This window comes from Syngnathoides biaculeatus, chromosome 14, assembly GCF_019802595.1.
Source record: "Syngnathoides biaculeatus isolate LvHL_M chromosome 14, ASM1980259v1, whole genome shotgun sequence".
Taxonomy (NCBI): Eukaryota; Metazoa; Chordata; class Actinopteri; order Syngnathiformes; family Syngnathidae; genus Syngnathoides; species Syngnathoides biaculeatus.
In genome coordinates, this window is record NC_084653.1 from 12415408 (window position 1) to 12442297 (window position 26890).

At 40.4% G+C, this 26890-nt stretch overlaps 2 protein-coding genes across 6 annotated transcripts in view; one reads left to right on the forward strand and one right to left on the reverse strand.

Annotated features, from left to right (window-relative positions):
• Positions 1 to 16: 16 nt before the first annotated feature.
• The window catches only part of zgc:172182 (coiled-coil domain-containing protein 89), a 42968-nt gene continuing 16094 nt past the window's right edge, over positions 17 to 26890 (reverse strand). For 4 of the 5 annotated variants that reach the window (XM_061840992.1, XM_061840994.1, XM_061840993.1 and 1 more), the window contains 7 exons: positions 11721 to 11831; positions 2592 to 3064; positions 2023 to 2153; positions 1804 to 1940; positions 1654 to 1730; positions 227 to 326; positions 17 to 154 (listed from right to left, as the gene is read on the reverse strand). In XM_061840992.1, coding sequence (XP_061696976.1) covers positions 71 to 154; positions 227 to 326; positions 1654 to 1730; positions 1804 to 1940; positions 2023 to 2153; positions 2592 to 3064; positions 11721 to 11831 — 1113 coding nt within the window. In that variant the 3' untranslated portion in view covers positions 17 to 70. Of the gene's footprint in view, positions 155 to 226; positions 327 to 1653; positions 1731 to 1803; positions 1941 to 2022; positions 2154 to 2591; positions 3065 to 4484; positions 4747 to 11720; positions 11832 to 26890 lie in introns of those variants that run through there. The other variant, XM_061840996.1, reaches the window with a different exon arrangement.
• Positions 5768 to 26890, forward strand: part of lrp2a (low density lipoprotein receptor-related protein 2a) — a 61834-nt gene continuing 40711 nt past the window's right edge. Inside the window, exons 1-24 of the mRNA XM_061841001.1 lie at positions 5768 to 5946; positions 11246 to 11353; positions 11428 to 11550; positions 12040 to 12156; positions 12524 to 12634; positions 12715 to 12828; positions 12944 to 13060; positions 13794 to 13937; positions 14603 to 14722; positions 14802 to 14930; positions 15367 to 15536; positions 18348 to 18571; positions 20597 to 20803; positions 21621 to 21823; positions 21913 to 22053; positions 22176 to 22379; positions 22787 to 22979; positions 23364 to 23489; positions 23583 to 23713; positions 24811 to 24948; positions 25023 to 25304; positions 25386 to 25625; positions 25783 to 25902; positions 26156 to 26272. Coding sequence (XP_061696985.1) covers positions 5877 to 5946; positions 11246 to 11353; positions 11428 to 11550; positions 12040 to 12156; positions 12524 to 12634; positions 12715 to 12828; positions 12944 to 13060; positions 13794 to 13937; positions 14603 to 14722; positions 14802 to 14930; positions 15367 to 15536; positions 18348 to 18571; positions 20597 to 20803; positions 21621 to 21823; positions 21913 to 22053; positions 22176 to 22379; positions 22787 to 22979; positions 23364 to 23489; positions 23583 to 23713; positions 24811 to 24948; positions 25023 to 25304; positions 25386 to 25625; positions 25783 to 25902; positions 26156 to 26272 — 3649 coding nt within the window. The 5' untranslated portion in view covers positions 5768 to 5876. The remainder of the gene's footprint in view (positions 5947 to 11245; positions 11354 to 11427; positions 11551 to 12039; positions 12157 to 12523; positions 12635 to 12714; positions 12829 to 12943; positions 13061 to 13793; positions 13938 to 14602; positions 14723 to 14801; positions 14931 to 15366; positions 15537 to 18347; positions 18572 to 20596; positions 20804 to 21620; positions 21824 to 21912; positions 22054 to 22175; positions 22380 to 22786; positions 22980 to 23363; positions 23490 to 23582; positions 23714 to 24810; positions 24949 to 25022; positions 25305 to 25385; positions 25626 to 25782; positions 25903 to 26155; positions 26273 to 26890) is intronic.

The following is a 26890-nucleotide window of genomic DNA, read 5'->3' on the forward strand; positions in this document are numbered from 1 at the left end:
AACTTGCCTTTTTTGTCTATTGATCATTTCAAATTGAAATCTATTCTTGAGATTCACAAAACTTGAAGGTTCATCTCAAGTGTCGCAGTATCTTATTTAGCTCTCTTTCCTTCGTAAGAAGACTGTTGCTGTGTTCTTTGAATGCTTCAAACTCCTGCAAAATTGACATAAATTGTGAGTATGAGCTTAGATAGGATGCCAGTCATTTTTGTCTTCAAAAACAAACCTTGTTCAGCTTCTGGTACTTTGTCCTGGCTTCTTCCAGCGCCATCTTAAGGGACTTAACTCTTTTATCTGCATTAACTGCTTGTGCTTCCTGTTTAAACCTGAATTCAGAAACACACACCAGGAACGCGGTGATGGGCAAGTTAAGTCTCATGAAGTACTCGTGCTTTCCTAACATTTGTCCATCCATTCATTTTCTTTGCCGATTATCCTCACGAGGGTCACTGGGAGTGCTGGAGCCTATCCCAGCTGTCAACAGGCAGGATGCGGGATTACACCCTGAACTGGTTGCCAGCCAATCATAGGGCACATGGAGACAGACAACAGCCGCACTCACAATCATACCTCGGGACAATTTAGAGTGTCCAATTAATGTTGCATGTTTTTGGGATGTGAGAGGAAACCGGGGTGCCTGGAGAAAACCCACGCAGGCACGGGGAGAACACGCAAACTCCACACAGGCTGGTCCGGGATTGAACCTGGGACCTCAGAACTGTGAGGTCAGCGCTTCACCAGCTGACCCACTGTGCTGCCTCGTAGCATTAGAGTTGTAAAAAACGTAAAGCTTCAGGTGCTCAGTGATGGTGACATCCGGTGGACAACTGAAGCCATAGCAACCTCTAAAGAACACGACTGAACGACTGCCACAGTTTCCCATGACGGCAATAATAATTCGGAAAAATATGTATGGTCATTCATTTGTTTTGTTCACTCACACCAGATGATTGTGCCATCATTACAATGAAACATGCAGATGCTCCCCACAATACACATAAAACCCATTACAGATTATCACAAAGAACAAATGCAAAAATAATTGTTAAATGTTGGTTAAGGTGTTATTTCAAGATTTGAGCTTCATTGAAGTGCACTAAAAGCTGCTAACGAGATTAGAGATCCTTCCTACTTTGCAAAATGATCATTGTGCGTGAATTCAGAAACATGTGTATGTGCTCCTTTTAAGAAAAACCTTGAAAAATAATGGTTTGTTATTTGGGGACTCCACTGGTTGACATTCCAAAATACTCTCACCCTCCAAATCTTGATCTCCTCACAACACCATCTTGAAGGATAATGATGCATGCACCTTATATAGCTCGTATGGCGTCAAACCACTCAAATCTTTCAAATTGATTGAAACCTGTCAAGCTGTCTTTGGCTCAAAATGCATGCAAAATCCACCATGAGCCAATGAAAAGCTTTTTTTTTTTCCATTTTGAAGGAATAAAGCGAAACAGTGGTGATGTTCAAAGTGTCAAACGTCATTGGTCACGTGACACTTGTGTTCTAATAGACGCTCCGACACAGCACTTCAGATCACTCGGCTTCAGGAAGAGTAACACAAGCGGCAAAACCTCGGTATCATTTGCCCATGATGTCAGCAATGAATTTCATTTAGGAGCAGACAAATTTAGTACCCATATTTACCTTTCCTCTGCTTTTGTCCGGGCTCTTTTCTGCTCTTTGTATTGTATCTCCAGAAGCCGCAGTTCTTCTAGCTTTTCCTGTAATTAGATGTGTATAAAAGGAAAATTTTACATTCTGGTGAGAAATGCCATTTTTTCCCCCCAAATTTACCTGTATGGCGTTTTCTTGTTCCACAGAGGTCCGCAGGAGTTTGTCTCTCTCTCTGGTGAGGCTTGTAATGCTTTTGGTCATCGTGGCTTCCTTCAAGGCATGCTGCTCCTCGGTTTTTAGAAGTTTCAGCTTTACGGCTGGTGGCGATGAAGCCAAAAGTTCAGCAGTGCCTCTAAATGCTGCGTGCGGATGTACAAGATTGAGTTGTTGACCACCTACCTTTACACATTTGTTCGGCGGCCTCATAGTGTTGCTGAGATTCAGTTAATTGTTCAAGTAACGATGCTGCTGTTTCTTGATGCTCTTTTGATTGTTTCAAGGATATTGTCTCACTCTGGGTTATTTTCTCCCTTTTAGACAAAGTAACATGTTGCGTCTTTAGTTATCATTAACCTGATCTTCTTCAACGGCTCAAGAAGACAACCACAAGATAAAATGTACAACTACAGAGGTGCCTTGACATATGCATGGCCTTAGTTTTCTGAGGAACGAGCTTTTTGTTTCTTCTTTGAGTCTGCAGGACGTGTTTCTGTCCTCCAGTGACCAAGGCAGGCACTCAAGAAGGTGCACCATGAGAACTGGATTAAATAATGACAAATGATTTAAACAAACTGTTTAAATCTTTACATTCTATTTAATTATTGACCATTTTCTTTATTGAAAAAAAACATTCCCCTATTTTTTGTGTGCGTGTGTCAGGTGCTAGAAAAAATGTAACGTGTATTTTAAGGCACCAGCCACACCACTGTATTAATTTTTTGTTGTTAATGAAAATAAATACATCTTACTGATATGCAGTCTCCTTAGCGGTGAACTCCCCTGTTAGCGCTTTTATTTGCTTTGTCAGCTTTTGAATGGTCATCTCTTTATCGTGTAACTTCTGCGAGAAAAGCTTATCATTTTCCGTCTGCAGTTTTTTGTTTTCTAACTTGAGCTGTGCATTATGGTGTTTGTACTCCTCCATGAACACAATAATCGCTCGGCTGTTGGCGTCTAAATCCAGAAATCTTTTTTCCACCAGCTCTGCTCTCTGCTGCTTTTGCACAACTTCTTTCTGACAATTTTCAAGTTGCTTCTCCAGCTCAGTCTTGACTTGCTGCAGACTTTGGCATTGGTGAAACAGCTCATCTGATCTTTCTTTTAGTACACAGATCAAGTTGGCTTGTTCTTTTATTCTCGACTCCAGCAGCAACGTCTCTGTTAAATTGGCGGTGGGGAGGTCCTTGCATTTCTCCAAAGTCTTCTGATTGATATCCATGTGCTGCAGAAAAGGCAAGATATCCAAGTATTTGGTGGTGGTAAGCGTAAAGTACTGTAAACTCTTACTACAATATTAGTTACACTTGCACATTTATTACCTTTACAAAGAACATATTACTTGGTGTTCATCCCAGTTAACAAATATCCATCAGGTGTGCTGCAGGAACTTGGGGCGAATTTCACTTAATTCGCCCAAAATTATTTATTACAAATACATTTGTTTTTATATAAGACGGTAACAAATATTCAGAGGCAAAACATCTGAATGTTCTTCCAATAGATGGCAGAAGGTACAATAAACCTCTTGCCATTCCCACAACAGAATAAAGGCTTCATGTGAGCAGATTATCTTTGCGTTCATTAAACAGAAGCAACTCAGAGTAACTAAATTGAGGCGGGATCATTACTTTGTGGTGTTTTTTTTGTTGCATTTTTGTTTGGTGGTGTGCTGTGACATTTTTGTAACATAAAATAAAAGATGGATGACGTGGTGGATCAGCTGGTAAAGTGTTGGCCTCCCACTTCTGAGGACTCGGGTTCGATTCTAGCCCCACCTGTGTGGAGTTTGCATGTTCTCCCCGTGCCTGTGTGGGTTTTCTCCGGGCACTCCGGTTTCCTCTCACATCCCAAAAACATGGAACATTAATTGGACACTCGAAGTTTCCCCTATATCATGATTGTGAGTATGGATGTTTGTCTCTATGTGCCCTGCGATTGGCTGGCAACCAGTTCAGGGTGTGCCCCGCCTCCGGCCTGTTGACAGCTGGGATAGGCTCCAGCACTCTCCGCGATCCTCGGGACAAAAAGCGGAAAAGAAAATGGATGGATGGAAAATAAAAGATGGGAAAAACTGCATTGGACTCAGGACTTGCACCATGTATCATGTGTCTGGTGCTGTACAATCATGTACTGTCAAAAGTACCAAAATTAAAGCAATTTATCATGGAGAATTACACTGATGATATTGGCTCTTGACTGAAATAAAATCAATATGTACCTCCTAAATTGTACAAATTACTTCAAACTTTAAAATAGTAGTCTTGACTTAATGATCTAAGCCCTCAAATTACTTAATTAAAAATAGTTCTACATTTCTCGTTTTAAATGTAAAATATAGCCTATATAATTTTTTTAAACTTAAATTTGGCCCAAGTAACCAATTTGACAAGTACCCGAAATACATTTACATAAACTGAATAATCATCAAATTTTAAACATTCTCACTGCACTTGCCTTATTGAATTTGCTGGCAACTTTAATTACCAAACAAGTTTCACAATTAACAACATGACGTCAATAACAAGTGACGTATAGCTAACAGACCCAAAAATCTAATCCAACTGGACACAAACATTCATTTGACTAGCGAGCAGACGAAGGTAACAAAATCCATACTGTACACAGACATTAATAATACTTACAGCAACGTTGAGCGAAAGTCCAGAGAGTAACATGTTATCCTCACACTTACTCACTTTCTTTCTCAAATTCTCGGACTTTTTTCGTTGAGACGACATTTTGATTAATTCAACAAACGCTCTCAAAGTTCTTGCTACATTTTGAAAGTAAATGCTAACAACTACGTAGTTTTTATACATTTAACCAGTGAACGTTATAATAATGAGCATGCTAGGTTCCTAGTTGTGTTGTATTGTGTACTACTTCTGACTCGAGAGCACAACGACGTAGTGACGTCATCAGATCGTTACCGTGGCACCCTGTTCTTAAAAAAAGAAACATCAACTTCAATTTAAAATAAAAGCGAGTTAGGGTGCACACTGTTTTTTATTTAAAAAAAACATTTATATTATCTTCCTAATGTTAGTTAACTTGTATTATGTCTCGTTTTTTTCCACTTTTGAGAAGTATTATTTATTTTTTATTTTTTTATATTTTTTTAGGGGGGTGGGAGGGGTTGTTACGATAGGTAAGTTCCAATGCCACATGCCATTTCTTAAAAAAAAGTTTTAATGACAATCCAGATTTCACGTGTTGAATGTCTCAGTACTGTAGGGGGTTCAATCTAATGTTAGTGTCATACATTAAAACAAACCAGTAAACGTTAGTTTCTACATGAAAAAAAAATACGTAGTGTATACTCGAGCTATATTTTTATGGGATACCTTGTATACATAAACAGCGTCCTAATGTGGCCTCAAAGAACACACACACATAAAGAGAAACACAAAAACACGATGATAAACTTCTGTTGAAGTTTGAATCTCTCGGTTGCCCTTGGAACCCACGTCATGACAACAGGTGGTGATGTAGTTTTACTTAATGGCGGCTAGGTGGCAGCCCCTAACTCGTATTCATCCACCAAAAATGGAAGGGAAAACTAACCAGTGTTTTTCACAGAAATTCCATTTTAGATTAAAATAACTTTTTTAGTGCCTGGTTATTTTTGTGAATGGGAACGCTGAGCCAGATGTATATTTCGCCAAAATAAATATACTGTATACATTTTTTTTCAAGATATACAGTAAAAGTAATCACTGCTTAATATCTTTTGCAGTTAATTGGGTATAATCCCTCCACATGACTGAATGCATACATAGGCAGTGATGCAAGGTTTGGAGTCATGGGAGCTGCATATCATTATGTAGATTCCACGGCCCGCCTTGGGGATTTATCCAGAGGGTTGGGGGAGCGGCTGTCCTGCACTTTGCACACGCCCCTTTTGATCAAGTTGTGGGCCAAGGAACCAAGTTAGAGGAGAGCCAACAGCATCCCAGACCCCCCTAGCCCCCCCCAACCGTTCCAGTCCCTGCAGCTCCTCCATCTGCACAGTGGAGCTGGACGGACCAGCCAAAATGTGGAGAGCAGTGCCACTCCAACTCTTTCTCTTCTTATTATGCAGGGTTACTATGTCCCAGTCAGAAGGTTAGTAGTATGTTTTCTTTCTTTTCTCTTGATGCAGTGATGTACTGATGTTCATTTTATTTGTTTCTGTTTTTTGGTGGGTAGTTTTAAAATGCTGAGCTTGATCTGATTGCAAAGATGCTACCAATTCTACATAGTCTCTTTCTGTCAGTTACACAGAAAAGAATAATGAAACAACTTGTAAATGATGGGGGATATTCTTAAAGATGTGTAACGTTGGCACCGTGTAACCAGGTAGAATAAGATGGATTTTACACTCTGTGTTATTACTAAAAGGTTGAGCACAAAGCCCCCCTCAGTCAGAATGGAAGTTCTCCTGGAGGAACTTTTGCCTGAGCTTTACTGTTGCTAGGTAACAGAATGGAGCATGTGACTTACAATCTGTAAGTACTGAGGGGTACTGGTTAAAAAAGTTCATTTCAGCAAGGAGGTCTTTAAGCTGCACGGCCAAACTTTCAACTCAAGGAATAAAAATGGACTTTTCTGATAAGGCTGAGACTTCACCAATGCTCCGAATTGACTCTGGATACATTTTAGATTGGTGTTTGTCCCTTGTGTTTGTTGCGCAGCGAGATCCTACTTCTCAAATTGTAATCTGCTTTCTTTTTTGCTCAACCCTTTGGATGTAAGCTTCTTAGTGTGAATGCGGCTACTAATTACACTGCAGCTGCTGTAGAATGGACGTGTTTCTACCTAAGTGAAGCTTGTAGAGGTAATGCTTCCCTGCTTGGACATGCCCTGGAATCATCATTTCACCTCATAAATTATCTGAGAGACAAAAACAAATACTTAGTTGTATACAACAACAAAAAAAGCATGAACACTGACAGTAAAAGTCTGTCGAATGTCCAGGAATTTGCTGACATTTGAGATGTGACAACTCAAGTGACTTTGTCAGCATTTCCATAACTTGAAGTACACCTACACAATCTAATGAGACCTGTACTGTATTTGCTTTTGTTGCCTCTATAAAGAAAATTAGGCCCAGTCCTAATTATATGAAATGTATTGACAAAATGTTTTGTGTGTGTGTGTGTGTGTCTGTAGTTTGCAGTAGTCTACCACTGTAAATATTCATGAAGAGTGGTGTTTCTAATATTTTAGTTTTACTGATATTTCTAATAGCGCTCACTGTGATGCAGTACACCTCCACCAATGCAAACTGCAATAAGAGCAACTATAAACATGTTTTTAAAGTAATACCTTGCTGCCTAGTGCTGTGTATTGTTTTTGTAAATCCAGACTTTCTGATAGAGTATGCAGGTGTACCTAATGCTAAGTCAAAGCAGTGTACTGTAGTAAGTTTGGTGAAAGTTCAATTAACGCAAAAGTATTGCAGACCAATAAGTGTTTAATAAGTCCAACTTGCTGACACACTGTGAGTGATTAGTAGAGATGACCTGATGACATTTTTACCACTCGAGTCTGAGTCACTTGATTTTGAGTATCTGTTGATAGAGAGTCCCGATCCAATAACTTGGCAATACTTTAAGATGAAAAAAAGTATCCATCCAAACTGCCATAATCGACCTAGTTAAAAAAAATAAAATAAAGGAGTTTGTACATAATACACTTTTACATGGGTAGAATTCTTGCGCAGCAGTGGTTCAAATCAAGTAACCAAAAATCTTTTCACAGCCTATTACTAGTGCATAACATCAGAAAGATGCAATGTGCATTTATATTTCTTAAATAAACAAAATATATTGAAAAAAAATTAAACATCTGACATTCCACTTAGTGCAGTAACAAAATAAAGATCAGTGTAGAAGAGAAACTGACTGTCTTCTCTTGACTAGTAAAATTTTACTCATTACTTGTGCTGTGACAGGGGTACTATCTCCAGTCTTGATGCCTCCCCACCGCTACAAAATAAAGGACCGTAACCTTTAGTAGCATTTTATCCAGGCTTCGTAACGCTGAAAAAATGTTGATAATGCTCATGGAGCATCCATCGTTCCGGTTCATTAACTTCAATCATTTTTCACTGCTTGAGCAAATTTCGCAGTGAACAGAATTGTTAGCTATATTATTCATTTGTGTTTTGCTTTAGTCAATTAAGGAGGCAGCGAACTCTTTGTGGGGCCAATACCTTGCAGTTACCCATGGCTGAAAACTGTGTAATGTGGTCATGGTGGGAGTTTCGACTGCGGTCATTTTGCTGATGAAAAACGCCTTTTGTTATGTTCAAACTTGCACAGCACGTGCATGTTAAACCTCACTCTTTCCGGCGCTGAAGCCTAAATCCTTGCACAAAGGTAACATTGCATTAGAAACATGATTTATCACAAATGGATCTTTTTTTTTTTTTCAAAGCTACTCTTATAGCCTTGTGACTCACAATGGAGCTGTCTTCCTGCCTTGTGATCACTTCATTTCTCATCACGTTTTGCATCGTAACATATGCCCCGGCCCCACCCACCCCCCAAAATGTTGAAGATTTTTTTTTGTACTCACCAAATGAAGGCTCCACACTCCATTCAGTGATCCTATTCCAGTGCCAAAATTAGTCAGGCCTTTCACTGTTTTGTTTGTCGCACTGGGTGCCAAAGTCACTTGTTTGGCAATTGACTGCATTCTGCCGCGTGCATTTCCATATGAAACGGGCCGCAGCACTTTTCTCTGACACCTCCAGTTGCATACAGCCAGCGGACGTTTTCTTTGCAGCACAGTGGGTGCGGAGGCCTGTGCCAAAACAAGCATCTTTGGCGAAAGCTTAATGACACCTTTCAAGGCGCCACAAGAGATGGTTTTGGGGGTCAGGTGTGGTTTCTCCACTGTACCTAATTCTCTCCATCCGGGTGACACTTCTACTTGGGAGTTTCCATCCTAACTGGCGCTTCTTTTGTGCTGTTGTGATTCCACAGTGGGCTTGGGGCAGGGGAGGGGGGTTCATTCGAATGAAAATTCCTCTAATGTTCTTCTCTAAGAGTAGTGAGCCATCCTTACAGCACTGTCCTTTCCTGCCGTGGGTTTAAGTTCCAATAAGAAAAGACAAGGCCAAACAAAAGGGAAAGGAAAACACTGAATTATACCCCCCACGTATCTAAATTAAGTTCTAAAACACACAAAGTTGAGCTGGAAGATATAAAATGAGTGAGTCTGTGTCTGCCTTAGAGGAAACATATATGGCCGTACGATGCGAAAGGAGGAGGAAATATTTTACCATATATTTATATTTATACTTACCATATAAATATTTTATTTTGGTAGCACCTTCATTTGCAAAGTATGCTAGCCTATCCTCAAGTACAGTAGAGAAATATAGAATTTTTTGGAGCGCGGCTTTGTTGTCTCCTTTTGAAACACACGAACACACTAACAGATCAATGAAGAGAAAAACGTGTAAGGCTTTAAAAACACAAAAACGCCTTACAGCATATTTGCGAGTTGTATTTTTTGGGGAGTTTTATGTCGGTAGGCTGATATAAGTCTTTACTTGATACTGGTCTGTGACGCAAAAAAAAAACCAAAAAGGGACCACTGTAATGTCCTGAAAAATATCAATGATGTCATCATTTATTTGAATTTGAATCACATTTAATCACATTATACCTGGCTACAACAAACCTGTATCCATTTCAACACATTATTAAGATTTTTATTTTGGTCATTAGCATTTGCATCATACATTTATACATTGCTAGAAACCGGATTTAGCGAACACAGAGAAGACTGCAGATGCTCTCCAATTGGGTGCCTTGAGTTTATCCTTGTAATTAGTGTAAAGCGATACACACGTACTGCATAGCCCCACTGTTTATACAGTAGGTTAATCAAAGCTTTGTTTCGAGGTCATGTTATCAACTTTTTGATGACAGCTGACATCGCTACCTAAAATCATGTTGTCAGGAAAAGTGTATGAGGCGAGGGGTCAAGTTCATACCTAATTGGGTTGAGGTCAAGCCTGTCACTTCTAATCAATTTAACATTGTCACATTCTTTAACTGATCAAGAAGTGTCTCTTGCAAGTTCGGCCTTGTAAATAATTTTAAAGACCATTTCCAATGATTCCCCACCAATCACCAGTAAGAATTGCATTACATCTCAGACTGGACAAGGTCGGTGTGTGCCATAGATCAGGCTGTCAGTGGCAAATGATTGAAATGCGCATTCCTGTTCAGATAGTTGTGATGGAGTGTTCTGCCACTCAACTATGCTGCCACAATCAACCCCCTCCCCCTGGAAGATGTCAGAGAAGGTAGTGTAGTGGTACCTTATCTCCGCAGATGCCATTCATCGGGGACATCAAAAGAAGGCTTGTGCTCGTACGAGTGTAAAAGAGGATTGCATAACATCCTGAGAAGGTGGAGGGAGTGGGGGTGGATGGCACGCGTGTCTCCACCACTCAGCAATGACACTAGGAGCATGTCTCATTACACTTTTCATTACATATTTTCATTACTTATGGAATACTTACCATTATTACTCCACTCCTCCCTTTTGACAGATAATTATTATTTTTAAATGATTGCAAAGAATACTGAACCACCAGTCGATCTGCACAGCTTTTTCCCCTCCTGACATGATCCTCTTAAGCAACTCAACTCTGTAATCACTTTGCTACTTTCTCTTCATTTGCCCATATTATTACTACATTATTTGTTCTTAATGCAAAATAGTACAAGTGTGACATTATTACCGAAGCTGCAACAAATTCCTTAATTTCAATAATAAACTCATAAACGTTGTTTTTAGCAAAAAAAAAAATCATTAACTTTATGGTTTTAACACATTCCAAAAAAGTAGTGTATTCAATTAAATATAGGTTGAACATGATTTGCAAATCATTGAATTTTGTTTTTATTTGTTGAACACAACAACCTAACTTCATGGGAATTGGGTTTGTAGAAAAAAGGAAGTGTGTCATCACTTTTGAGACACTTTGTATATAAGAAATAAACTGAGGCCAACGCTCCAACCAGCCGCCCAAATAACAAAGCATGACAGAAAGTGTTTATTGTAATCTAAATGTACTTTTATTATTGGTTCTACTGACTTCTAGCGAGGGGCGTAGTGTCTACTTTGACAGTTGAAGTGTAAGGTACCATAATTCTTATTGCCCCAGTAATGGCTTAAAATACATGATCATAGATGAAATTCCGAGTATTTGAATATTTGTTGGTGCTATTGTGACATTCAGGGGAAAAAAAACAAACAACCAAACAAAAACATGATGCAGTAGCTTGTTATCCATGATGAAAATGTACAATTTGGTGTTAATCCAAATTGGGGTTTTGATGGCTTTATGGGAGGCCTGTAATCTATTGAAATGTACTATGTGCGTGCATGCATATAGGATGTGAACTGGGGCAGTTCCACTGCGGGACAGGCCGATGCATCCCATGGGACTGGCACTGCGACGGGACATCAGACTGTTCGGATGACTCTGATGAACAAGAATGCCGTGAGTCATTTGCAACCTGACAGTGTGTTTGTCCTCGAAAAAAGATTACGTATGCCTCCCTCTCTTCCTTACAGCTCAGATAACATGTGATGACAGTCACTTCCAGTGTTTGAGTGACGCCGAGTGTATCCCAGATGTGTGGGTGTGTGATGATGAGGAGGACTGTGAAGATGGCTCAGATGAGAGGCAAAACTGTCGTAAGTTATCTATCTTCCAGCTGACCCTTTCATTAGCTTTAGTTTTTTTTATGCTACATTTGTACTACAATTAATTGATACAATGCTTTATTGACACTTAATAACCAAATTGTGAAAATGAAGCAGATGAGTTTAATACACTCTGGCCGTAATATTAAAGTAAAACCTACCTTACCAGGAATGTCCAAAGCATCTTTGTTTTGTTTCTGAATGTGGACTTCTGCAGCTGCTTGATCCAGGAGTGGATCCATTCTAGTGCGATACCGGACCTCCCCGAAATCCTGAAAAATCATAACTTGATTGCCGTATCACCTTTTGGTGAAGTTCCACTTTATGCTTAATCAATGATAACATTAGCCAAAAAAGTCCAGCACCATGTCACTGGCTACCCTGTCAGCCATCTCAGATATTTAGCTGTTTATACAGAATTTACATTGTTTCCTTGCAGTGAATTTTTAAAACGACTAAAACTCTCCAATCTGTCCCCAGCTGGGAGAACATGCACCACTGGCGAGTTCAGCTGTAGTAACGGGGCGTGCGTCCCGGCTGAGTATCAATGCGACCATTTGTCTGACTGCACCGATGGCTCGGACGAGAGAAACTGCAGTAAGTCTTCTCCAAGGTGGCAATCCGTTGTGGCATTTTAATCAATTTGTTCTTATTAAGAGGTTCACTGACAGACAGAACGGGCCACAATATGCTTCTTGTTGTCAGAGTTTGATTGCAGATTCCTTGGTGGATTAGTCAAGCTGAAGTTCAACTGCTATGCCGCTATTGTCCCGGCTGGCACGGTGCACTACACACTATGGGAATCCCACAATCGCAAGAATGTGGCCGCAAATGCTGTTGCTACGGCGGCAGTGTTAAATTGTCCCGGCTTATCCCCCCCATGCACCAAGCTTTTCACTAGATGTCATGCTGTCAGGTTGACATGTGTGCATTACGTCGCTCAGATGATGATCTAATCTTCCAGATTACCCAGAGTGCACCGAGTTTAGATGTGCTAATGGTGCCTGCTACAACCGGACCCAGAGATGTGACCGCATACTTGACTGTCGAGATGGCTCTGATGAGAGAAATTGCAGTAAGTCTGTTTTAGACCTTGATATGAGCTTTGTGGTAAAGTCTGAGTGGTTAATTAAATGTCACTACCTTTTTCTTTAGCACAACACTGCAGTACAAGCCTGTTTCAATGTCATAATGGCATGTGCGTTCCTCAGCGTTATATCTGTGACCACGACGATGACTGTGGGGATCGAAGTGATGAACTCAATTGCAGTAGGATGGAATTTCTTGAATTAAGTTTTAAACCTGTCTAGCTTTCTTGCCATTGGAGATCTACACTCAAAATATTTTTGCTTATTTGTGTACTAATATTTTCTTTCATGTTCAGCATATCCTCCGTGTAGAGGCAATTACTTTACCTGCCCCAGTGGTCGCTGTATTCATCAAGTGTGGCTTTGTGATGGGGAAGACGATTGTGAAGACTATGCAGATGAAAAAGGCTGCGGTATGAATATACTTGAACCTATTGCATACATACACCATACAGACAAAGGTATTGGGAGGAATACATGGCCATTACACCTAGAGCAATGGAAGATGGAATAAAAATATTAAGTTGATGCAGAACCTATGTTAGCTTGTGCTGCCATCCATCAGGAAATATACAGTGTGTCTGCACGTCAGAACTAAGAGTAACTAAACTATGAAAACTAAAGGATGAACCCAACCTCTGTTTGATTAATGAATCTTTTCAATCCCATGTTCCACTTTTTTGGCCATAAAATGGCCGTAGTTCAGTCTTACTACTAGAAATATTTTGATGCCAAAAATGGTAAATATCTTAGTTTGTAGATGTAATAAGATATACACTATCTAAAGTCAGACGGGACTATCAATCTGCTTTTCCTGTGCTCCAACAAGTGTATAATTCAAATGGGTCTTTGTGGCACACAATTGCAGAGACCAAACCCCCCCCCCTCCCACCAGAGGGCTTTAGAATTTGTCCACATGGTTGTGAAGAGTGTGTGTTTTTAGAGGATGGGCTGCAGAAGCCCCCTGTGACCCCCTCAGAGTTCCCAGCAGTGATTTAACGTGACAGTTCTTACCCTAACAATGACGTCATTGCCACAACTTTGTCAAAAAGAATGCCACAGTTTTTTTCCTAGTCCACAGTTTTCTGAATGTAACGTGCTGTTGATGGTTTCAAATTGGGGATGATTTTATTTATTTGTCAGTAGAAAATACAGTGCATGAGTGTTACCCTGGAGAGTGGCCATGTCCATCCACTGGTGTGTGTATCCCCATGGATCAGCTATGTGACGGGACGCCTCACTGCTCTGAAGGGGAGGACGAAACCAACGCCACTGCTGGGCGCAACTGCAGTTAGTACCAAAGCAATTTGCCTGCCTGCCTGCCTGCCTGTCCTTCTCTGTCTATCCCCACCCCCTCCATCTATCATCCATCCATCATCCATCCAGTCTTGCCTGTCCTTTTTGAAGCACACCCATGTCAGGCTCTTCTTAATCCAAAACAACACAATTCTGCATTTTCATTTGGGGACACATTTCCCTGGACCAGTCGTTGGTGTGTGTGAATGTACAAAAACCAGAATGACTTGGTCCTGCTACTCCTTGGTCCCATTTTTCATGATGTGAGGTGACACATCTATAAACGAGAGGTTCCGTTCTCACTAATGGATCAAAATGTGTGTTTTTAGTGAGCCAAATAATATGGCAAAACCAATTATTAGCAGTCTAACCATGGAAATTGGTTGGTCATGCTAGATATCGACAACTTCTGGTTTTTAGCAAAGTGACTTTTTCATTGTGTGTACTGAATATAAATGTCTAAACCAATGCAACTGAGTCATCTGAGTTGCACAATAAAGTCAGTATATCTATTTGGACGTTTTCACTAAGGGGTGTTGTCATTTTTGTGAGATAATGGATGTATTAAACTAGGTTATAGTATTTACCTCGTGTCGTTCTTGTAATTTGTAGTTTACTTTTGCTATTTAAAAATAGTTATTATTCCTGCTTTTTGTTAGGTGTCTGGAGATGTTCTTCTCTGAGTTGTGAGCATCGCTGTCATCCTTCTCCCAGTGGGGGAACCTGTTCCTGTCCTTCAGGCTACATTGTCAACAGCAATGACAGTCGCTCATGTATAGGTAGATCATTTCTTCATTCATTAATTGTAGCTGAAGGTGCATTTGAGTTCAGTATAGTGGGTTTTTCTTTCTGTTCAAGACTTTGATGACTGCTCAATGTGGGGAGTGTGCGACCAGCTGTGTGAGGACCGCATTGGTTCTCATCATTGCAGCTGCAGGGAGGGTTACATCCTGGAGCAGCACAGATACTGTCGAGCCGGCACCTCGTGTAAGTGTGATCTTTCCTCTCTGTCTTACACACAGTGAGCTCACCTCTTGAAATCTCTGAATGAACCACCAAAACATTGTGCATTAGCACAACCACCCTTCCCTGTAGACGACCCCCGCTTTAGCACATGTCGCCCTTCCTGGTGCATTGTTGCATGCACATTGTTGTTTCAGTAAAGTCTCTTGGCTTTGTGGAACTGAGAGGCTGACCTCTTTGGCTTTTGGCTCACTGAAAGGAGTGTGTATTAAAAGTGGATGAAAAGCACGTTACCTTTCTGAAATAACATGCTGCATTCTGTAAAATTTCCACTCCTTGAATTGCAGGTGCACACCAAAGAATTGACTTAACTGTTCTCAGTTGCAACTGGAAACAATTCTAAGAATAAATATTTATTTTTCCTGCTGTCTGTGAATAATTCTGTTCACTTCTCTTGCAGTTGGAGTTCCTTCCTTGGTCTTTTCCAATGGCCGAGACCTACTCATAGGCAACATCCACGGCAACAGTCTGCGGACATTGGTACAGTCACAGAACAGAGGGGTTGCAGCTGGAGTGGACTTTCATTATGATCTCCATATGATCTTCTGGACTGACACCATTCAGAATAAGGTAAGTTACAATACAGGGGCCCCTTGAGATATCATACAATTGAACCAACTTTTGAGTTTTCTGAGCTATGAGCTGTCACAATTTTGTGAGCAAAAATTTGAAATATGAGTGCTCTGGCAATGAACTCACTTCACAACAAAGAGCACTTTGGTAGCTTGAGAGCAATTCAATATGTTCAATGCCACTCCCACTTAAAGTTTACTGTCAAATTCAACATATGACAAAGAATTGCACTTTAGGTATTTCGAACTACAGCATAGATTTGCTTCTGCTTAGCTAAATGCTAACACACAATATAAAATAATGCCAATAGAATAACAAAAATACAGTTTGTGACAGTGTTATAATGCATGTAGCTATGGTGCATCAACACATGTAGACAGACAATAGATACTTACAGGCATATATTCTTTATCTTCTGTAAAAAATAACATTACTAGGGATGGCAAGTATCAAGACCAGGTATTGGCATAAGCTCAATACTGCCCTTTTTTTTAAGGAATCACATACCTGTGAAGGCTGCCGATTCCAGCTACTGATACTCAAGGCAGAAAAATATGACATTGAGTGAGTTCTCCTTGCCAGTAGTTGATGTTGCATTGTGGCGGTTTGACACATTTGCGAATCATCATGTGTATAAGAAAGAAAGAAATGCAATTGTTCACAATTACTGTATATGTAGTTGTGTTCATTGAAATTTTAATTACCAAAGTAGTGGTATCGGTATTCATTACCAGTGATTAATCGTGGGACTGTATGTATGTATGTATGTGAGATGATGTCGTGGTACAAATGCCTAACTTTGGTGTGGGCGGTGTGGGATCAATTGCCGCTCAGGGATGTTTTTGATATGGCCCCTCCGACTGACTGGTGAAACTGCAGAGTGTAGTCTTCAATTTGCCCAATGTTAGCTGGGACAGGCTCGGGCACTCCCATGATCCTTGTTAGGGTAGGCTTGGGAAATGGACATGAAGTTGTACTGGTATCAGTATGAGAAACAGAAACATCCCTAATTTTTACTGCAGCTGACTGAATCACCACTGTTGTGAACCCCCCCCCCCCTTTTTTTTTTTTTTTCATTTCTGTATCTTTGACTGCATTACAGTGCCCCCAGTGGCTAAGTCACTCATACCAAAAGAGGCTGCAGATAATTAATTATGATTCACAAATTGGTTAATTCTCTACATTCTGTTTACCTTACAAATGTCTTTTTATAAAGCACAATATTTTACAGTGCAATTTTTCTTTTTTTTTGGGGGGGGTGGGGCTTTTTGGGGAAGCTGAAACAGATTAATGGCATTCCCTTTCATTTTAATGAGTGAGATCATTTGACATAAGTGTTTTAAGTGATCCTGTTGCATTTATGGACCAGTCAGACCTGTACACTAGATGCAATGTCCTCAAAAAATAACAACAAAGTGTGCTTTACGATGTTTCAAAACATGCAATCAACACTATTTACCTTGCTTTCAGGATTTCACACTTACATAATTTTGACACCATAATTGTATTCCAAGTTCTTACCGAGTGGATGCAAAAACCATTGTCCCTTTGTCGAGTGAGGAAAGACAATCACAATATAGTAGCACCCACCTAGTGAAATCTTTGTGCCTAAATCTTTGAGTCATCCATCAGTGTTTTTGATGAAACACTTGTGTTGTATATGAGTTATTCCTTTAAATACATGAAAATTTGATACAGTAATTGAGTGTGCAGCATGGTCATAATGAAGGGAAAGGTCTGTAAGATGTGAAAACAAATCCATGTGCATTATCTTTGGACCTATCTGATAAGCAGCTATGATGGCCACATACCAGAGTGCAATTTTGTAATACAAGCTCACTTGGGTAATTACGCTGTATTTTTTTCCCCAGTGGAACCGTCCCTCTAAATGCATTCTTCTCCTCCAAAAAAAAAGAAAAAAGAAGAAGGGTAGCCACAAGGTTGAAGGGCCAGGGTACATCTTTTAAAGGGGATCTTTGTAAATTAAATGTCTCCGTAGTTCTATGATTAAAGTAGTCAGGGTGCAAGCAGGGCATGTGAATGCAACCAGAGATGTTGGGCAATCACATCTACGGTTTCCCTTTAAACAGGACAGCTGAAAAAACAAAACCAAACATGCTTTTCACTCACTTGGAGTTTGTTTGTAAGAAACTGCGCTGAGAAAAAAAATCAAGCTCACCTATTTAGATGAAGAGTCAGAGGGAACCCCAAGAATATTAATACTCTAACTGAATCATCAAATCAAAATTTTCAAGATGCATACAGTCAGTTTGGAGATTTTTTTTGCTTTGACTTGCTCGCTCAAACTTGAGATTCAAACACTGTACAATATGGTAGTAAACTTCACAACAGAAGCGGATTCACCAGATAGGAGCACTTTGTAAAAGAATGAAAAATTATTGAAAAAAAATCTTCAAACTGTTAAATGCAACTACCCGTTGAGGTTTACTGTCAAACTGTTACTAAACATGAGTCTAGGAGAATTACATTGTACATTGTATTCATGCTAATGCCAAGACATAAGGGGAAACATACAGGGTATATATAACCCATGAAGCAATTTATATTTGAATACAAAAGGTCCATTCATCAACAGCTTTCGACATTTAGTATTAAGTACTCACAGTCATACAGTATATTGTTTAGTAGTTCTCAAGACAGCACCGTATATTAGCGTGGTACACAGAGTGTTGACTGCCATTACCTTTCTTTTATAATAGACTGGTAATAATACAGTACCTTCATTTATGAAACTAGTGACCACCTAGAAGCTAATTTTCCTCAAACAACGCCGTCTTTTGTGCACAGGTGTTTTCTGTGGACATGGACGGGTCCAATATGCAGGTGGTTTTAAATGTATCCGTTGACTACCCCGAGAACCTGGCAGTGGATTGGGTGAACAATAAACTGTATGTGGTTGAGGCCAGCGTGAACAGGATTGACATGGTGGATTTGGATGGAAGTAATAGGGTCACACTCATCACCGAAAACCTGGGTAACCCTAGAGGATTGGCGGTGGACCCCACTGTCGGGTAAGCACATCTCCCATACGCCTTTCAAGCCATGATCACTTACGCTGTTTTGTGCTCCATTGGCACAATATAATGCTCGTGCGTGCGCGCGAGATTAGCAGATTGCCAGTGGTGGATTAGCGAGACGTAATGTAAGTGATGACCTAAAATGTAATCCAATACAAGGAAGGAAGACCCAGGTGGCCACAGATAAATTGCTAATTTGAAATGGAATCAGTATCACCGCAAAGTGCCTTTGAGACTTCCCCATGATGCCTCAAAAACGTTGCGATTCTGCATTGAACTTCATATCCATATTGAATAGATGTTATAATGTTAAAAACCATAGTGATGAGCCTGTTCACCATTTTTTTTTAAATAAATACACTGGAAGGAGACAAAGTACATACAAACAGCAAAATACATGCAGCATGTGATCTTGAAAACAGGGTAGACAATGACAGGGTGAACATTTTTGGCAAACACTAGCATGTAATCAGGACATTTGGGACATTCAATTTAGCAAGCAGACTGTGTACTGTCTCACAAATACATATATTCCAAGTTTCTGAAACATTTTTATATAATTGTTATTCCACCATGACAGAGAAAAAATTAAGCCTAACAGGATACACACATTAGAAAATGAAAATGAAGGGAAGATGAAATTCTGGTCATAATGTCTATGAAAACATCTGAGGATTTCTTAAAGCGGCAGTCACCCCATAATGATAGTGTGGACAGGAATTTTAGGGACACAAAACCCTCAATCTGATAATGAAAATATCAGCTATAACAATGAATCAATATATCAAATAAGTTAATTTGGATGACAAAAACGTTTTTTCATTTTTCTACAAATGTGCATTATAGGTTAAAACGAGATCACCTGTGTGAATGTGGGTGCAAATGGTTGTTTATTTCTACGTGCCGTACGATTGGCTGGCAACCAGTTCAAGGTCTACCCTGCCTCCTGCCAGATGACAGCTGGGATAGGCTCCAGCTCTCCCGTGACCCTTAATGGGATGAGTGTCACAAAAAATGAATGGATAGTGTCATTTAACTGCTTATTACACACACTGTAGTTTCCAGAGCAGTGTGTGGGACATATCAAAGTCCTGTCCAATCCAATCCAATAAAAAAAGTTATAAAATCATTGTACAGGGAGTCCTTGGTCTACAACTAAGATCTGTTCCTACAGTAGCGACTTAACTCAAATTTCAACTTAAGTCGGATTCCGCTATTAAAATCAGAATTTACATCAAAATACTTTGTATAAAAAAAAATATATATATTGAAATAAACAAGATGATATACTTAGCATTACTGCTGAGAGGTGGATGGAGAAGAAAAGGGGAGGCTTTGTTTCGCTATTGGGAAGGAACCTGGTCCTCAATCCTCTCCATCTCTACTAGTTTCAAAGAACCGTGTTTAATCACCATTGTATCCGACATAGGAACGGAACCCTTCACATGGGCTAAAATACGGGCTTTGTCTTTAATAATTGTCACCACGGTCGACCGACTGAAGCCTTGGTGGTGTTGGCGTCTCTCCTTTCTCCAATCTTTTTATAATCTTGAGGTTCGTTTCCATTCTAATGGATTTTCTTTTGGCCGCAGAAGCATTGCTAAAAGAGAAAGCTTTCTTCTTTGGGGCCATCATGACTAAAAATGAGAGTGAAAATTGCATAGATACTCCTGGCGCACAAACACGGACAAGCAATAGCCAGACAAAATGGCGGACGCGGGATGGGTGTTGTAAAGTCGAAACGTCTTAGGTCGAGACCATCTTAACCCAAGGACTCTCTGTATTAGAATGTGTGCAAATATTTAGCCACCTATAGTAAGACCTCAGAGTTTGAATTATTTCGTTATATTTTCATGATAACAGAATAATTCTGACACAAAAGGCACACCAAAATAATGATGGTGAAATTTGGAACCACAAACCGGGAATAGGATGACATTCTGTCAATGAGAGTAAATACTTTGATCTTCATTGTTTTTTTTATGCCTGAGAAGTCTTATGAAAATGTCCTCTCCACAGCTATATGTTCTTCTCAGATTGGGAAGCCCTTAATGGAGAACCTGGTCTTGAACGGGCCTACATGGATGGAAGTAACCGTTATGGGATCATCAGGAGTAAACTGGGTTGGCCAGCTGGCATCACACTCGACATCGAAGCCAAGCGCATTTACTGGGTTGACAGTCGCTATGATTACATTGAAACAGCAACCTATGATGGTCTTCATAGGTAAATATGTCTTTTCCCATTAGATACTTTAAGGACTTAGTTTTATGGATTATTTTTTCTTAATTATCGTATTTTTTATATATAGTCATATCGTGTGAGGCACGCTGGATCAGCTGGAAAGCGTTGGCCTCACAGTTCTGAGGTCCCGGGTTCAATCTTGGCCCTGCCTGTTTGGAGTTTGCATGTTCTCCCCGTGCCTGCGTGGGTTTTCTCCGGGCACTCCGGTTTCCTCCCACATCCCAAAAACATGCAACATTAATTGGACACTCTAAATTGCCTGTAGGTGTGATTGTCAGTGCGTCTGTTTGTCTTGATGTGCCCTGCGATTGACTGGTAACCAGTTCGGGGTGTACCCTGGCTTCTGCCCGTTGACAGCTGGGATAGGCTCCAGCACTCCCACGACCCTTGTGAGGATAAGTGGCTAAGAAAATGGATGGAATGAATGAATATATATGTTATTGGTTCACAAATAGTCAGATACCCAAATACTATTAGCATGTCTGTGCAAGAAACCTATTAAAAATCGCAACCTTGCCATATTTGAATTTCTTCAAACTTCCAGTAATGTTTTCCATGTACACCAAGCAAGATGTATTTTCCTTTTGAACAATACCCGACCAAAGTAATTAACAAATTACTACATGATGTTCGGTATGAAGAATGAAGACTAATTTCAAACTTCACAAGATTATTTCATAGAAATATGATGCTGCTTTGAGTTATCAAGTGTTGACGAAGGCTTTAAGAAAACAAATCATTTCAGAACATGTTTCTCTGTCACCTTCTGATAAATCAACATGTGCTCTATTTTGAATAGGAAAACTGTTGTCCATGGAGGTGCTGCAGTACCACACCCATTTGGGATCAGCCTATTTGAGCACAGTGTGTATTTCACTGATTGGACCAAGATGGCGGTCATGAAAGCCAGCAAATTCACAGACACAACCCCTCAGGTGGTCTACACTACTTCCCAGACCCCACACGGAGTGGCCGTGATACATCATCTCAAACAACCACATGGTAAACCTGTTGTACACGCCGTTAGTGTCAGTACTGCCATGATTTTCTCTCAAATAGGTTTTCTAACTTTAGTTTCTTTTTTTCTTTAGTGACAAATCCTTGCAGTGTAAACAGAGGTGGGTGTGATCAGATCTGCGTTTTGAGTCACAGGAGCGACAATGGAGGGTTAGGCTACCGTTGCAAGTGTCGCATCGGCTACGATCTACACACCGATGGGAAGAAATGTCTGGGTAGGAAAAAAAAGCAGTCTTTTTTTAAAATTCAAATGTATTTTACTAACATTATTTTGTCCATCTTAATATGTGTAACATTAACATTCATGTTGGCATCTTTGCTGATTATCTGTCCCTAGCCGTGAGGCAGTTTCTGCTTTTCTCCAGTCAGCTAGCAGTGAGAGGGATTCCGTTTAACCTCTCCTCTCAGGAAGACATCATCCTTCCGATCACTGGATTACCATCCTACTTTGTTGGGGTGGACTTTAGTGCTGAGGATGATGCTATCTTCTTCTCAGACACAGTCAAAGATATGATCTACAAACAGAAAGTGGATGGGACTGGTGAGCATTTGCACCCGTCAGTATCTGGACCTTGAACCCAAGTGTGGTTTACAGAGGCAGTTGGGGAGAGGGGGGGGGGGGGGGGGGAGTTTGCTGATATATGGGGATAAGGATGGTGATCATGACATGCACTTATTATCAAATACAGTCATCAAATAACTTTTACTCAAGCAGCTGTAATATTGTTAGTTCATCTAAGATCTGGAAGTAGCAACAAATCTGCACATCCATCAGTTACAAAGAAAAAGATGCTTCACTGACCCGATTAGACATGTTTTTGGAGCAGCTGTAGTTTTTCCCTTCCGGTCCACTTGAAAAAAATACAATCTGACAGCCTATTTATTCAAATGTGGCTCGGCTTTCGTCTCTGTGTTAAAATGGTCATCTAACAGCTTTGATGTGCACAGGCAGGGAGGTGCTGGCGGCCAACAGAGTGGACAGCGTGGAAGACCTGGCTTATGACTGGATTTCTAAAAATCTCTACTGGACTGACCCACGATACAGGAGCATATCTGTCATGAAGGTTGCCAATAAGTCCAGGCGGGCTATCATACAGAACCTGAACAACCCGAGGGCCATTGTGGTCCATCCTCTTGTTGGGTAAATCAATATCAGAGACTATCAGTTTGAAAAGTACTATCAAATACTTCACCGTGAGATGTGACAATACCAATTGGCTGCACTACTTCAATCACATTTCCAGAGGTATGAATGTGAACGGTGGTCTATACGGGCCCTGTGATGGACTGGCTACTCGTGCAGGGTGTACTCAGCTTTTGGACAAAGCCAGAGGGATGGTTACTAATGAGTCTCACAAGTACAAGCAGTATTGATCGCTAAGATGAAGGGTGGTTTCGAAGTGATAATAGCAGGAAAAAATCTCAAAAAGGAATTGCAATGTATTATGTTAATGTTAATATTAATGTTGCCGCTAACCAAATCAAATACCTTGTTACATCCTTTCTATTTACGTGGCTTTGTCAGGTATATTTTTTGGACAGACTGGTACCGACCCGCAAAGATTATGAGAGCTTGGGGAGATGGGTCACATGCCCTGTCTATTGTAAACACCACTCTTGGCTGGCCGAATGGCCTCGCTATTGACTGGAGGTGAGTCCTATAAGCAGCCCTGGCCCGCAAATTGCAATCTTCTGAAAACTGAATTTATTTTGCTCTCATATTTACCATTTTGTTTCTGCACAGCTCAATGCGTTTGTATTGGGTAGATGCCTTCTTTGACAAAATTGAGCACAGCAATTTTGATGGACATAACAGGCTTTCTTTGGACCGCATTACTCAAATGTCCCATCCTTTTGGCCTCACCATCTTCGAAGGTAATTAATTAGCCCTTGTATACATTTGAAGGTTAGAATTTAGAAGATTCATGCCACCGCTTCCCAAAATGAACAGCATTGGTAGCTAATTTCAGTTTTTGTATCAGTTAATACACCACGAGGAAGAGGATCTTTAGATTAAATTACATTTTTAATCCTGATATACAATTATTGGTTGCCATTGATTTCCAAAAGTACTGTCTTAAAAAATATTATTATTATTGATAAACTACAGTAGTTATTTGCTGGTTTAAAAAATGTACGGTGTAGTACTTTTTAGTCTATACTTTAGATGCAGTACTGTGATACCTTAAACTACAGGTTTTTCAAGATACAAGCTGTCGCTCAGCTAATTTTAAATTTTTTTCTTTGACTCAGAAGTAAAGATTTCAGATATGAGCACTAGATGTTGACAGTGTACTCAACTTACTTCACAGCAAGTGGTAGTTGGCAGTAGTTTAAGAGTTCTTCACAAAGGGTTTAATGTTTCCTACTACTCTCAGTTGAAGTTTACTCTCAGACTGAATTTAAAACAAAGATAATTAACTCCACACGGTGTATTTAAATTAAATCACATCATTATCAATGCACTGTGGCTTAATGCTAACACACGATGGAAAACGACAGACCACCTAACAAATAGCATCTGTGTGGTGTTATAATACTTTAAGCGATGGGTATTTGAACACAAATGATGTACCAACACATGTAGACAGAAATATAACTATAGTCTATACACTATAACTATGTAACTATACTCACAAGCATATATTGTTTTTCCTCTGCAAAAAAGGACCATTACTGCTCCTTGCCGAGTCACTTACAGTAGTTACAAAACTCACAGTAGTTATGAACCTCTTCTTCATTTGTATCAGCATGAGCGCATTACACATAACCTGGTGCCAGATTACACACAACAGGGCTGGAATGCATGAATTTTATTTCCAATAATTTGAATAGGGAAAGATGATTTGAGACAAAAATATTTTTAGGTATCATGCTCAGAACTCTCAATAAATTGAACATGTAAGTCAAAGCACCGTTGTATATATAGTTCTAAGGTGAATCAAGGAAGAAATGCTGTTTTGCTCCTGTAGGCTATGCATATTTCACCGATTGGCGTCTGGGTGGAATTGTCCGCGTCCGCAAAACTGACGGTGGGGAGATGGTGGTAATCCGAAGAGGCATCAGCCACATCATGCATGTCAAATCTTTCAACTTCAACTCTCAAATTGGTCAGTTGACAATTCAGTCATATTGGTTACGCCAATTAAATTTCATGTGACTGACTTGGCTATCCCCATCGCAGGTACCAACCCGTGCAACCGGCCGACAAATCCAAATGGGGACTGTAGCCACTTTTGCTTCCCAGCCCCCGACTCTCAGCGGGTGTGTGGGTGTCCGTACGGCATGAAGCTGTCTCTCAACCAACAGACGTGTGTGGAGGACCCTTCCAGTGAGCCCCCGACACTACAGTGTGGCACCAACTCCTTCTCCTGTGGCAACGGGAAATGTGTCCCAAACAACTACCAATGCGACGGCGTTGATGACTGCCATGACAACAGCGATGAGGCCAACTGTGGCATCAATAGTAATGTTTTCTTTTCCGTGGTAAAACGTGCTTTCATGTTGATGGTTTCAGTTCTTTGTAACAATCTTTTTTTCTTTCCAGACACCACTTGCGCCTCTTCCGCATTCAATTGCGCCAATCAGCGTTGTGTGCCGGCCTCGTGGCGTTGTGATGGCCACAACGACTGCCTGGATGACAGTGACGAATCTGACTGCCCGACACATGTTCCGGGAACCTGCGCGGTCAATCAGTTTATGTGTGCCAATCGGCGCTGCATCCCGCTCACCTGGCGGTGTGACACCGATAACGACTGTGGTGACAGTTCAGATGAAGCTGACTGCCGTGAGTTACTTCTTTTATCACCCTGGCAACTAAAGAAAGTCCCATCACCCAGCCATTTCCTTCAAACTTAAATGCAGCAGTTTTATGGTTTTAATTTTCCAATACAGGTGTGTAATTTTAGTCTTTGTCCGACATCATGGTCAATATTTGTCCACAGATCAGAGTAGCACATGCCATCCAGACCAGTTTCAGTGTCCAGACCATCGCTGCATAGCCCCCACCTATGTCTGTGATGGTGATCGGGACTGTATGGATGGGGCAGATGAGGAAGGATGCAGTGAGTAGTTGCTCAAAGCTTGAAGAAACCTTTGTTGCAGTGGACTGGACATTTATTGGCCAATTTCATTCAAACAATCACTCTATTCATATGCATGTTTTCATTTTCACTCACATTTTCTGCCGGTAAAACGAAACAAGTATTTGCTTTGTTTGTTTAACTAATTTCTATTGTTCCACAACAATATAGGTCAGCATTTGTAAATCACAAATATGAGAATATAAGATTTACCATGTTCTATTGGATTTTGCAGTCTACAACTGCAGTCTGAACGAGTTCAAGTGCTCCCATGGTCACCAGTGCATCAACTCCTTCTACCGATGTGACGGTGTCTTTGATTGCAGGGATCGCTCAGATGAGCAAGGCTGTCGTAAGTAAATGAAACTAAATATTTTATGATATTATATTATTATACTATATCGGCCTTCACTGGAAATGTGGGGTAGGCTTCATTGTTGAGGGACAAACGGCGGCGGAACCCCTTTTTAGAACAGGGGGTGGCACAGTACTTTGGGGGCACTTTTTAATGCTCATGTCCCCAAAAAACAGTCATTGGTGCTATGTTTGTGTGTTTGTGTGGTTGGGTGTGTGTGTGTGTGTCTGTGCCCCCAGTGTCCCCACGGTTCCACTGCCTCTGTATGTAGTCTGTATAACAATTAGCCAAATCCCACCCAAAAGCATAATGTAATGGAATGTAATGATCAAATCACAAAGGGTGCAGTAAGAAAACACAAAAAAACACTGTTCAGGAGCAAGGGAGGTGGTTAGAGACTTTTACAGTTGTGGGGCAACCAAGCAGCTGCAAGTCCCTTCCAATTGATCGGAAACAATCTTATTAGATTACTTAATGAATATGTTGAATGTTATAAATATTTTTGACATCTATGTAATTTGCTAGTTTGAGGTCTTGCTGAACAACTTCCACATCAGGCTTCTGCGGGATTCCAATCGGTCAGCTTTTGCTTCCCAGGCCAAATGCTGTAATAGA